At 45.5% G+C, this 13,437-nt stretch overlaps 1 protein-coding gene across 2 annotated transcripts in view; it reads left to right on the top strand.

Moving 5' to 3' along the window:
• The window catches only part of COL2A1 (collagen type II alpha 1 chain), a 46,591-nt gene that overhangs the window by 22,314 nt on the left and 10,840 nt on the right, over window positions 1–13,437 (top strand). For both annotated transcript variants that reach the window (XM_043966770.1, XM_043966771.1), the window contains exons 19-38: window positions 466–564; window positions 1,917–1,961; window positions 2,612–2,710; window positions 3,103–3,156; window positions 4,872–4,979; window positions 5,375–5,428; window positions 5,574–5,672; window positions 6,294–6,347; window positions 6,850–6,948; window positions 7,407–7,460; window positions 8,177–8,230; window positions 8,646–8,699; window positions 8,969–9,022; window positions 9,535–9,579; window positions 9,839–9,937; window positions 10,197–10,304; window positions 11,386–11,439; window positions 11,781–11,834; window positions 12,161–12,214; window positions 13,189–13,242. In XM_043966770.1, the coding sequence (XP_043822705.1) occupies window positions 466–564; window positions 1,917–1,961; window positions 2,612–2,710; window positions 3,103–3,156; window positions 4,872–4,979; window positions 5,375–5,428; window positions 5,574–5,672; window positions 6,294–6,347; window positions 6,850–6,948; window positions 7,407–7,460; window positions 8,177–8,230; window positions 8,646–8,699; window positions 8,969–9,022; window positions 9,535–9,579; window positions 9,839–9,937; window positions 10,197–10,304; window positions 11,386–11,439; window positions 11,781–11,834; window positions 12,161–12,214; window positions 13,189–13,242 (1,395 nt within the window). The remainder of the gene's footprint in view (window positions 1–465; window positions 565–1,916; window positions 1,962–2,611; window positions 2,711–3,102; window positions 3,157–4,871; window positions 4,980–5,374; window positions 5,429–5,573; window positions 5,673–6,293; window positions 6,348–6,849; window positions 6,949–7,406; window positions 7,461–8,176; window positions 8,231–8,645; window positions 8,700–8,968; window positions 9,023–9,534; window positions 9,580–9,838; window positions 9,938–10,196; window positions 10,305–11,385; window positions 11,440–11,780; window positions 11,835–12,160; window positions 12,215–13,188; window positions 13,243–13,437) is intronic.

Below are 13,437 nucleotides of genomic sequence, written 5' to 3'. Positions count from 1 at the left end.
AACCAGGTTGTCTCAGAGAAATATGTCATGAAACAGCTGGAGTGGAAGAAGCAGGTATCCTACCTCTCGTGGCTTCAGTTTTTGTGGTGGGGTTTTTTTTGGCCTCTTGAAAAATTATATATCGGAAGCCTATAGTTTCTGGCCAATATATCCTCTTAGAACAGCACACAGATCAATGTAGATGAAAGCTAAAGAGGCCCACTACAAATACAAGAATGTTAATTGGCGTTTGCTTTTGTTTATGAATGTATGCATGCATGTGTAGACACCTGTAAAGATGCAGATATGCATTGTGTGGTTGGGTACACATATACAAACATATATGTAAATAGTTGGGTTTGTATAGGACCCAAACTTTCTGTAATCTGCATATAACTGGCATACAAATATTACTTACCAACTTGGTGACCAACTTCCTTCTCCTGTTCCCTTCATTTTACTGATGTCTATATTCCTCACTTTCAGGGAGAAGCTGGTCCTACTGGTGCCCGGGGTCCTGAAGGTGCTCAAGGTCCGAGAGGTGAATCTGGCACTCCTGGGTCTCCTGGGCCTGCAGGAGCCTCTGTAAGTGACAACTGTCCTCCACCATGAATGGCCCTGGGAGGGGATGAGGGGTTGGCCCTGCAGAGGACGGGTGCAGAAGACACTGAGGAGGCTTCTGGGAGGAAATTGGATCAGGACCTACTCACTCCCCTGATCATAAGGCTGATCCAGAAAACAAGATTCCACAACCCTTAGGAACAGGGATTCCCTAAAAATGGAACAGGGATCCTCTTAGAGAAGAACATTTGGTCAGCAGAAGGTTTCTGCCTCCACAGCATCTCTCACATTTGTCCTACCCATCTTCATTTATGTGGCCACTATCTTAGTTCAGGCTCTTGTTACCTTTTTCTTGGACCATTGCAACAACTTCCTCATTGGCCTCATCACTTCAAGTCACTTCCTTTGCTAATTCCTTCTCCATCCAGCTGCCAAAGTGATTTTCCTAAAGCATAGCTATGACCACATCACTCTCCTGTTCAGTAAATGTCAATGACTCCCTAATACTATGTAATAATTCAATAATAATCAGATTAGATTCCTCTGTTTGACATTTAAGGTTCTTTATAACCTCGCCTCATCCCACCTTTCCAGGCAGATTATTTATTAGCAATATACTTCTTCCATTCTTCATTTCACCATAGAACATTGCATCTCCTGTCTCCACCAGGCATTTGTCCCATACTTGGAATCCACTCCTTCCTCACACCTGCCTTTTAGAAAACTTGATTTTCTTGAAATCTTAGTTCAAACACTCCTAAATGAGACTTTCCCTGATAGTCCCACACCAGCTTTTAATGCCCTGCCCCCATTACCTGGTATTTATTTTGTACATATTTATCTCTGCACACATTGTCTCTAGATAAAAAGTCATCTTCTCTTCGGGGTCAGAAACTAGTTCATTTCATCTTGTATTCCCCCCATGTCCTAGCATAAAGCTAGATGCCTAATAAATGCTTGGTGATTGATAGATCCTGCTTTTCTCATTCCCTCCCCCAGATGAAGGCTACCCCAGGTTCTAAGAATTCACTGGCTTTTGTCCTTCACACTCCTACATTTCACTGCAAATGAGATGGAATTGGATTGTCTTTATTCCTTCACCCCTATTGAGTCATAATCTCTGAAGTTTTCCTTCCAGCCAAAGCCCTCAAGACTCTCCCCATTTTTTCTCCCAAGGCATCCTTCTTTCAACCCTAGCCTTCTCCTGGAAGTAATCAGTGATTTAAAGTTATCTATTTTAAAATTTAAAATATCTATAACAAAGTTATTTATTATTTTGAGGACAATGTCAATGCTCAGCCTAGCAATTATCCTCCCTATGAACTGGAAAGTGAAGTTCTTGTTCTGCTGCTCCAATAATGTCTCTGTGTTTTTAGGGCAACCCTGGAGCTGATGGGATCCCTGGAGCCAAAGGATCTGCAGTAAGTGTTGCCCCCTGGCCTTTCTCCCTTCCAGTTTAGTTTCATTGCTCTAGGATGAGGATAGTCTGACTATCTCTGGGTAGTGAAAAGAGACAGGAGAGGACAGGGAATGGCTCCTTCAGGGAAAGAAGTCAGAGCTTAATACTTGCTTTCTTTAAAATTATAATCTAAGGAGATGAAATATGGTGTATATGGTGTATATTTTTAACCCTATAAGGGCCTTTCTTTATCTGATTTAAGTTTTTGGAACTTGTGACCACGTGATCACTGCTTTTAAAAAAACACCCCAAAACAACATTTTGAAAACTTGGACAGTGGCTTGGGCAGTTATGAGTTAGTCTTGCCTGGAGGGTTATGAGTTCCTCATTTCTGCATCCTCGAGTTAAGGTGAACCTTCCAGAGAAGGTAGCATTTTAATGTTCCCTTTGGATGAGAGCAGGGAGGGGAATTTGATACATGAGTCCATATAGCTATTCCAATCAGAAGCAGTTCTCTGTAGGGTGGGCGGGGATGGAAGAGGGAGAAGGGGAAGAAGATGGCAGCCCTGTTCTCCCTCACAAATTCCCTCTAGTTTCCCACTCTAAAGCCCCTGGAGTGGAGCAGACATCGTCCCCCTTTTTTTCTGACTACTCTTTGCGTGATATTGACAGGGTGCTCCCGGAATTGCTGGCGCCCCAGGCTTCCCTGGTCCTCGCGGTCCTCCCGGTCCCCAAGGCGCAACTGGCCCTCTAGGTCCTAAAGGTCAAACGGTAAGGGCCTCAAGCTTACACCAAGTCCTGAGGGGCTTCCCTTGTCACTGGGTCACAAAGCATTCCATCCTTTCATCCGTGGAACAGTGGAAAGAATGATGGATTTGAAATCAGCAGACCTGGGTTTGAGTCATAACCATAGGCTTTAGCAAGTCATTAGCCTCTCCAGGCTTCTTCGACTGCCAAAAGGGAAGAGTTTGGACTAGTCCTAAATCTACCATGTTACAATCTTTAGTCAGACCTCACCTGCCTTTCCACAGGCAGTGTCTTCTCTTCTTCGAGATCACCAATGGCTTTCACCACACACACACACACACGCACACACACACACACACACTTTCCTTTTGTAGTGGAGAGAATTAAGAATGAGAACCTTTCTTTCTCTTCTTCAGGGAGAACCTGGCATTGCTGGCTTCAAAGGTGAACATGGCCCCAAGGGAGAAACTGTAAGTATTTGAGACTAAAGCCTTAGGACCATTTTTTAATCGCTGCTCTTCCTGTCGGAACCAATCCATCCAGCTCAGAGTTGATATTCTTGGCCTTAGACAATCTAATCACCATATCCCTTTTCTCAGGGCTATTGGATGGTGTTTCCTGTTAGGACTGTACCACAGGACAATTCTTTACCACAGGCTAAGTTCTTAGGCGAATACTGTTGCTGATTGAAGTTTTTCCTGGTGCAGGAGGAAAGGACAAAGATAAAGTTACAAGTCAGCATGCCCTATTCTTGAGCCATGGACACATTCCTGCTATTTAGGGGGTGAAGGGATTGGAGAGTATAGCAGAGAACAGAGGACTCAGGAAGGAAATGATAGCTGTCTTTAGGCTCCTGAAGGCCTGTTATGGGATATTGGGTTCAGAGTAGTTCTGCTTGGCCTTTGATGGTAGAACCATATTCTCAGAGAGGCAGATTTAGGCTTGAATAAAGAAAAAAACATAGCAACTCTTGCTATATTCAGGAGTAGAATTGGTCATTTTGTGAGGTGGTAATCTCTGTCACTGGAGGTCTTTCATCGGAGGCTGGATGATGAGTTTGGGGGCATGCTGTAGAGGGAATTCTTGAGTACAAGTTGGACAGACTCTGAGGTCCTTCTTAAACTCACATTCTTTGATCCCATTACAAAAATATTTCCTCAAAATCTAGGAACAGGGAAACCTAAGCGAAATGTGGTCGATGGAGATTTTGAGTTTCATAGCTAGAGCCATCTGTATTCTCGATGATCTAGTCTAACTTACGCAAACTGGAGCAAAAGGAGGGTGTCCTAGAATGGAGGAATCAGCCTGTCTATGTAGGCTTCTGTTATAGGAAGGTCAATGCCCTGAATGTGTTTATCAGTGTCTTAGAATTGTAAGACCTTGGTACAAATCCCAAATCCCCAGCCCTGAGCAGGGTGGGTGGGAAGCCATACTGATTTAGAAAACCACATATTCTTATTACTTTTGTTCTATTATATTTTTATTTATGTTGTTAAATATTTAACATTTGATTTTTTAATATTTAATATTTAATTTGGTTTAGGCTAGCCTCAGGAGTGTTGTCAGCTACAATACAGCCCGTGTCTTTGACACCTCTGAGCTAAGGCACCTCACCTCAGCTCTGGCTCAGATTTTGCACTGCAGCCCATGAACCAAGCAAATAGAATCAGAGACAATGGCTTCTCTGTGGCACTAGGTCTTGACCTTCCACTGTGGTGCCCTTGTAGGATGGGGCTAATGCCCTGCCTCCTGTAGTTTCCAGAGATCCTTTCCTAACTTTGGTTTATTGTTTTACTTTTTACTTTATACCCTTGTTGCTCCATACATTCACTTAGTGATTTTCCTAAATGCTTCCGCTTCCTCTTTGACATCCAAGGTCAACAATGTCTTAGTAGAATTTGACCTTGGCCGCTGCTTTGCTGCTCTGTATAAACTTTGGATTTGTTTCTGGCCACCATGCATGCCATGGGATTATCCTGTATCCCTCTGTGTCAAGCCCCAATCCAGTTTGGTGGAAAGGGTCTTCTCTACCAGTTAAATCATTTTCTGCCAGGGATGAGTTTCATTAGAACATCTTCTGTTCCCAGGAAAGGATGTTTGGGCTGCTTAGATTTACCAGAGTGGGAACTGCCCCCAAGAACCATCCAGATTCTGAGTGGACTTTTCTTTTGTGCTTTCCCCTCAGGGTCCTGCCGGACCCCAGGGACCTCCTGGTCCAGCTGGTGAAGAAGGCAAGAGAGGTGCCCGTGGAGAGCCTGGTGCTGCTGGACCTGTCGGTCCTCCTGGAGAGAGAGTAAGTAGAACTGTCCCTCCTTAAACTAATGGTAAGATGTGGTTCCTAATCCTGGCCTCAACAGGGACTTACTCTATGTGTCCTTGGGCAAATCTCCTTGACCGCTCTGGTCACTGATCTCCCCTTTACTCCCTATCCCATAACAAAAGCTGGAGATAATGATTCCTGCCTCATTCTTGCTTCCATGCAATAACATGATGAAACCCTGTGGGCTCCTTCATAGTGAGGTGGGGAGTAGGCTCAGGATGTTATTTTTAACACCTAACCCTACTTCACCCCTAATAAGACAGAAGTGCAAAAAACCTTGTTCCCAGGCAGATAAAGGAGACACTCGATAGTTTCAATGACCTGAGCAGGGTCTGTTCTTACTTCTTCCCTTTCTTCTCTCTTCCCAGGGTGCTCCGGGTAACCGTGGTTTCCCAGGTCAGGATGGTCTGGCTGGTCCCAAGGTAACTATATGTCACTTTATCCTGAAACTTATGGTCCTAGCTCCTGAGCTCGTTTGCCCACTCAGGTCTCTGCTTTGGCCCCAGGCTGGATGTTATATGGGTCTCCTCCTAATTCCCTCTCTTTTTTTTACCTCACCTTGAACAGGGAGCCCCTGGTGAGCGTGGACCCAGTGGTCTTGGTGGTCCCAAAGGAGCTAATGGTGATCCCGGCCGCCCTGGAGAACCTGGCCTTCCTGGAGCCCGAGTAAGTTCACCAGCCTCATTGGAGAGATGTTTCTAAGACACAAATATGACTTCCATACCCATCTAGCAGAGGTCATAGGCCCCTGCAAGGAGAGCTTTGTTGGACATTTGCAAAACAGGCAAAGGACAGGAAAGGTGACCAGTGCCACAGTAATTGCAGGAAAGACCCAGTAGAATGGAACAGTTTGCTTCTTTCAAGTCTGTGGAGTCACATACATACCCACTAGGATTCTTTTCCTTGCTCACTTTTACATCCTTTTGCAGGAAGGATCTGCTCTCCAAGGTCTCTGGGTGATGCTAAACAGCAGGGAGTAAGGAACACAATCCTAGATCTGATTCCAGGCTGTGGGCCTCCTCAGTTCTAAAAAGGAGATTGGCATTAGGGGCTCCTTCTTTTGGACTCTGGCCTTGCCACCGACCCCTCTCTTTGCCCCATTTGGATCTTATGATTAATTACCTCAAGTCTTGTCCCCATTGAGAAGCACTCACCCCCTCCACCCCTTATGACCATCCCCTCCCAAGATCCTAGGAAGGACAGACCTTGAAGTAGCATGTGAGCTAATGAAGGGGAAACATCATCCCACCCAGGTCTTCTGATATCAGTTTTCTTTCCTATACACAGGGTCTAACTGGTCGTCCTGGTGATGCTGGCCCTCAAGGCAAAGTCGGTCCTTCTGTAAGTGAAATGCTCTTCTTTCCTGGGGTTGATGGCTGAAGGATATGTCAGGAGAAAATATGTTTGGGAATGTGGGGTAGGAAGGGGAATGACAAGTGAATTGGTGGGGGTGGGGCAAGGTACAGATTGTAATAATGGACTATTTGGCAGGTAAGAGCCCTGTGAATGGCGTATTTGAGACTTATTTATTAGGACTTCAGGAGCTGGGTGTTGTGTAATGAATAGAGTGTATGGGCCAGGGGAAGCTAATTTGCATTGAAGATACGTTGCTCCAAAGAAATTGTCCTTTTTGGGGGGAAGGGGAAAGTCTAGAATGTTTCCTTTCTAGGTCAAGTTTTATGAGGCAAGCACTCCAGTATGATTAATATATTCATTTTGAAACTAGAAAAGGCCTATATGGTTGGATGTTGCTAGTTCAGGTTCTGGGCTTTTATCTGTTGCTGTGTAAGTAGACTTGAAGGAACAATCTCTAGTGTCTGAAGTTGATGAGCTATTTTTTCAGGGAGCTCCTGGTGAGGATGGTCGCCCTGGACCTCCAGGACCTCAGGGAGCTCGTGGGCAGCCTGGTGTTATGGGATTCCCTGGTCCTAAAGGTGCCAATGTAAGTCATATCTTGCCTTCTCCCCTCCCCTAAGTGACATTAACCTTCTCATCTTGTGTCCTTTGCCATTTCTAGTTCATGAACTGCTAATCTTAGGTTGATAGAAAATAGCCATTTCAGTGTTGTGTGTAATGCCAGCCTTTATGCTGTGCATTCTGTAAGCTCTATGCTACGTGAAGTCAAAGTAGCCAAGGTCTGGTGAAACACAATTCTCTTTAGAACTACCTGCCCTCTAGGTCAATTTTAATTTTCAATGGTCTTGGGCATGGTGGGAGGTGACCCCCTACCTCAAACTGGACATGGAACTGGCAATGTGCTTCATCCTTGATCTACCACCTAATTGCTCTTTGGGAGAATATTGTTCCACTACATCAGTCTCCCAAAGATTCTGCTTGTCCAAATTGCTTCAGCTTAACTCAAGCCACCTACCCACAAGACTGTTGTTTTCTTTCCACCAGGGTGAAGCTGGCAAGGCTGGTGAGAAGGGACTGCCTGGTGCTCCTGGACTAAGGGTAATTACACTCCCTTTGACCATAGCTATCCCTACACCCCCACAGCAACTGTGAGCATAGGAAGGCAAAAAGGGAAGATTGAAGAAAACGTTTTAATAAACATAACTCTCAAGAAAGGAACAGATTGAGATGGAATCTTTCACTCTACTCACTGGTTGATTATTTTTTTTACTGAACCTCACATTGTGGTGGATCTCAGAGGGAAAACCTCTGCAGGATCTAGGCTTTAACCTTTGGCTACTTTGAGACAGTGGATTGGGTGGGCATTTATGCTCCTTCATGTTGGGAGAGGGATATGAGGATTAGGGAATGATGTTGAAAGCCCAGCATTGTGAAAAGAAATGAGAATTAATTAAAAAAAACAATGGCAGAAGAAAAAGACAGAAGTGGACTTGGGAAGGACACCACATAGACACATCAGAGATCAGGAGTTCAAAGAAGAGATGGAAGTAGAGGTAGAAAGAGATAGAGTTGAGAAATGTGGGCTGATATAAGGGATGCTGAGAACAGGAAGTTTAAGGATGAATGTATTGCTATGCTATTGGAAAGCGGATTTTATTCGTGGAATTGTTAAAAAAAAAAAAGACTTGGGGAGAGAATGGAGATGAAGAAGAAATCCTGGGGCCTGAAATTAGAATGCTAGATAAATAGAAGAGGATATGTTTCTTGAAATCACTTGAGTTCACTATACCAGCTTTTCTTTCTATATTCCTTAGGGTCTTCCTGGAAAAGATGGTGAAACAGGTGCCTCAGGTCCCCCAGGACCAGCGGTAAGCATTTGCCTAATCTCTCATGGACATGGGTATCAGGTTTGGGAGCCTAGAGGTGTAGAATGCCTCAGTCCATTTAGAAATGTTAGCAGATTTTGACTTGGACAGTCCCCAGACAATTAAGTCCTAAGTTAAGATCAATCACACCACACATGGCTATAGGATAGAGCGTGAACCATCAGGCTGCTCTGAATTCTTTTCAAGGTTGCCAGTGGTTTAAACTACTAAACAGGGAGAATTGCAGCTCCCTCTTGATGTGTGGTATACATACCATACATACACATGCCCTCAATATTGGAAAGCCCAGGAGTTTCCTGGTTCCTACAATTTCTTGCTGCAGTCTTTACTTCGAGGACCCCTCCTGTTGTGACTTTCATTCGTGCATTGTATTTACTATTTCTCTTATCTCCCTCAGGGTCCTGCTGGTGAGAGGGGTGAGCAGGGTGCTCCCGGACCCTCCGGCTTCCAGGTAAGTGCCAGATTCATTCTTTTTTTCCAAGGCAGGAATGGATTAGATGAGGGTTGTTTCTGGACCACAGTGGATAGTGTCTGAGGAGATGGCACCTACTGGCTAATGAGTAGAGGAATGAAGGAGAAGGCTGTCACTCCATCCTAGGCTCTTAGAATATTCATCTGTTGTTACTTCTCTCTGAGACCAAGTCTGAGCCAAGGATGCATGCTGTTAGGGCCAAGTCATTCCTTCATCCTGTATTTCATATGCATCTCTTTGGCTTCCAGGGACTCCCCGGCCCTCCTGGCGCTCCAGGTGAAGGTGGAAAACCAGGTGATCAGGTGAGTATCCACACCCTACTCATCAGGAAGGAAAAGACTCTTGATATTCTTTGCCCTCCCAACAAGACATGTGGAATGGAGGAATGTACCCTAAAGATTCTCTGTGCTGAGAATTCTATTAAAAACCCATTTGATCGGGGCAGCTAGGTGGTGCAGTGGATAAAGCGTCGGCCCTGGATTCAGGAGGACCTGAGTTCAAATCCGACCTCAGACACTTAACACTTACTAGCTGGGCAAGTCACTTAACCCCCATTGCCCTGGAAAACAAACAAAAAAACCCAAACAACCCCCCCCAAAAAAAACCCCATTTGATTGAGGCATCCCTTCCATACAGAGGCAAGTAATGTGGCCACCTGAGGTTCCCAAGCTAAGAATACTTCCCCAGCCTCCCTGAGCTCACCACACTGTTGGAATCTGCCTCTATGGGCCCCTAAGCAATCTAGTGCCTGGACACTCACCGCTTATGACTTCTGGAAACTTTCTCCCCATCTTACATGCTTCTCTTTTCCCAGGGTGTTCCCGGTGAAGCTGGTGCTCCTGGCCTTGTGGGTCCCAGAGTAAGTATGATATCTAGTTAGATTACATGATAGCATATGTCTATCCATTTCTGGACCATCTCCCTGGGATTTTCCCTTCCATCTATCCTTCTCTGAATCAGAAATTCTAATAAAAAATATGTTCTTCTTTCCTGATTAATGCTATATTGGTTAAGCACCCCCAATCTTCCCTTTGTAACCCTCCCCCACCCCTTGTAATGGGGTGATGTCCTTAATCCTGTTCCACCCCTTGATCTTGGTTGGATTTCCTCTCCCATAGGGTGAACGTGGTTTCCCAGGTGAACGTGGCTCTCCCGGTGCTCAAGGTCTACAAGGTGCCCGAGGTCTCCCTGGGACTCCCGGCACTGATGGTCCTAAAGTAAGTGGGTCCTAAGAATTTGGGGGCAGGCTCTTGTCATGTTGCCCTGGGATGGCCCAAAAGCTGTGCTTCTGCCTTCCAGAAGAAAGGATGGAGAAGAGTGCACAAAGGATAGAGAGCTGGAAAGCGTAGGAAGGGATAGAATGGAAAAAGGTAGTAGAAGCAGATGCAAATGGGAGAAAGGGAAGGAAGAGGCCTCCCTGTCCTTGGAGCCTGGTTGTCGATGTTTCAAATCACAAACTCTTTCTCTCCAACCTAGGGTGCTACTGGTCCAGCTGGCCCCAATGGTGCTCAAGGTCCCCCAGGTCTGCAAGGAATGCCTGGTGAGAGAGGTGCAGCTGGTATTGCTGGGCCAAAGGGAGACAGAGTAAGTACTAGTTCTCAAGAAGGAATGTTGTCCACCCATCCCACTGCATCCAGATCATGCCCCTGCATTGTTCTTAAATATACTGAGGGGAGCCTGTTGTTGGGAAGTGGAGGGAGTTGTCTTGCTCTAGAATGGCAGCTTCTTAACATGACATCTTAGTCAATGGCTCAGTGGCCCCAGGGTGGGAAGGGACAGGGCCTGGTAATTAGGATGGGAGTCTAGAAGTCAGGAGATTTGGCATCTTGTTCCCATTTGAACACAAACTTGGGTATACATGAGCCTGGACCAATTTCTCCAGCTTTGGGATCCAAGTAATGATGGTCTTCCCCATTTGGGGGAGACGAGATCCTCTGTGGAAGGAATGACCTCTGGGGGCTATACAGTTAGAACTTCCTTGAATGAAAGTACCTTCCCTCCCCTCCTGTCATTGACCATAATCAAAGTGACTTTCAGAAGCTTTACCGTCGCTACTTTCCATCTTCCCCCATCTTCTTGATGAATTCAGAACAAGGCCCTGTGCCCCAGTGATCACCTTTCCCTTTCTACTTCTACACCTTCCTCCCTCCTTGGGGCACCGACAGTGTTCATACACATCTCTCTGTGACTCCATGCTTCAAAGATACCACTTCACTTTGCTCCAAATAGACATACTCCTCATTGCTGCCTCTATCCTAAAAATAGTCCCTTTCCTTTTGCTCCCTAGATGTGCTTTACAGATTGCTGCTCACAGTCTTTAAGAGGTTCTCTCCATCCATTCCCCCTCCTCATTTACCCAACCTCTTTTCTCCTATCTTCTTTCCATTTCACTGCATTCTTTCCAACTTAGCAAAGGATAGGCCTCCCTTATCAGCTGGAAATAAAGCTCTTCCGGGACAAGATAACCCAGCCCTGCTGGTTGGTGTGAACAGTCTCCTTGACCCTTTGACCCCCTCCATGAGTGCTTGGTCCCTTCTCCAAACTTGGTCATCTCAGTAGCTAGAAGTTGGGTCTGAGCCTTGCAGGGTCTACTTAAGAAAACATGTACAATGGAGTGGTAGGTAGGGTCCAGAAGCCCCATTGAATCTTGTCTTTATCCTTTCAGGGCGATGTTGGTGAAAAAGGCCCCGAGGGAGCTCCTGGCAAAGATGGCGGCAGAGTAAGTAAAAGGAATTGTGTCAGATGGCAGGTTGCAGGGACAATCAGAGAGTATGACCAACATTGTCCTTGGGAGCTCTGTCTCTTGTAACTTAACCCCAAGGCATGGGGACAGAAATCCAAAAGCTTTGGGGGTAGATCGTCTCTGCTATGGGTCAAGCAGAGGCAGAAATATTCTAGCTGAGAACTGTGTTGGAGAAGAGTAGAGTGGAGCAAATGGGAAAGTTGATGGAATTCAGGGGGTTCAGGAGAATCTTTATGGAGGGTCTCTGCTATGTCCTAGATGCTGTCCCAATACCCTAGAAAGTCTCACTTCCCTTCCCTTATCTCCCTTTTCCCTAGGGTCTGACTGGTCCTATTGGCCCCCCTGGTCCTGCTGGTCCTAATGGCGAGAAGGTGAGTTGTTATTAATTTTTCTCCCTCAGGTATCAGCTGTTAGTGCCCACAGATAAAGCTCCCCACTCTAAGTCAGGAGATTCCACTCTATATTTTCTAATTTTAAGCTCCCTAAGTACTTATTTTTTTCTCCTTGCCCATCACCTAGGACCCTTCTCTCCCTTTGTGGGCTGAGGGCACCTCCAAGAAGGGTTTACTATTAAGCAGGGGCTATTGGGCTGAATGATTGGGGATTTCTACTCTGTTTGGGTCTTGTGTTTGTTGTTGGTGTCACAGGGTTCCCCGATTCCTCACTCCCTTCATCTGGTTCTTTATCTTCTGTCTAGGGTGAATCTGGCCCCCCTGGTCCTGCTGGAACTGCTGGTGCTCGTGGTGCCCCAGTGAGTTCTTATTCCTATTATTCAGAAGAACCCCTTCCTGGTCTCCTGCTCACTTTGAACCTGGAATGGCATCCCTAGTCCCCTGGGTGCTCCAGAATCTTTCTATCTAGCTGGTGCTTGGGTCTCTGTAGGTTGTATAGGGAATGTGTACCTCTCCTTCTCTCTGGACCTGGGTAGGAACATAGAGGACAATGAATGTGATAGAAGTGGATACTTGAGTTTCATTGGCCATGGTACTACTTGCTACTTAGGTCCATTGTGCTGAAAAATAGATTTTTGAAGCTGGGCTTATTCTTTTGTCTCTGGAATCTTCAGTTACTTTCTGATGCCCTTAAAAAAGACCCTAGACCAAGAGTGCTTAACTCTTTTTGTGTCATGGATCCCTTTGAAAGTCTGATGGAACCCATGGCCTCCTTCTCTGAATAATGTTTTTAAATACATAAAACAAAACACATCAGATTACAAAGGAAATGGATAATATTGAAATATAGTAATCAAGATATTAAAATTTCCAAGTCCATGGACCCCTTGGATTCTGTCCACTGATCCTTGGGGGAGTTTATGAATCCCTGCCCTAGATCTAGACCTAAGGACATGTCAGTGAAATATGGAGATCATTGCTTTAACATAAATACAAATAGGAACTGGTCAAAAGAATTTTTATTTTTAAGAGATCTTGGTCAAAATGGAATTTTATGCCTGTGAACATCTTGACCAACAGATTATAGGACCTGACACTTTAGGTTTCTAATTTTGACAGTTGTTTATTGGGACTGGGATAGGGCTAGGGGGAGGGGCAGAAAATGCTAAATGCAAATGAGCAGTCTCCCTTTTCTGTGCGTTACCCTCACTAACTAGTATGGGTTTCAAGGTGGCCATGGCCTCTCCTTGCCTTTGGGTCCCAGGGTGGGAACTAAGACAGTCGAGGTACAAGGGGCTTACCTACCTGCTCACTGGGACTCCTTGTATTGTAGGGTGAACGTGGAGAGACTGGACCCCCCGGACCAGCTGGATTTGCAGGTCCTCCTGTAAGTAATTTCATTGACCCATTGGATCATTGGATCTATGTGTTCGCCATTCAGTTCACTAAGGCCTCCAGAATGGGATATGGATCAACTTTCCAGGGCCTCTCTTGGTTCTTCTCTGTTAGATTAATTTTTCTCCAGCCCAGAGATTCTCTCCGGTTCCATAGAAAGACCCATAGAAAGACTGACTGTAGTGCT

The sequence above is a fragment of the Dromiciops gliroides genome, chromosome 5 (genome assembly GCF_019393635.1).
Source record: "Dromiciops gliroides isolate mDroGli1 chromosome 5, mDroGli1.pri, whole genome shotgun sequence".
Lineage (NCBI taxonomy): Eukaryota > Metazoa > Chordata > Mammalia > Microbiotheria > Microbiotheriidae > Dromiciops > Dromiciops gliroides.
Note: the sequence above shows the minus strand (reverse complement) of the source record. Positions and strands in the feature narration are given on the sequence as shown.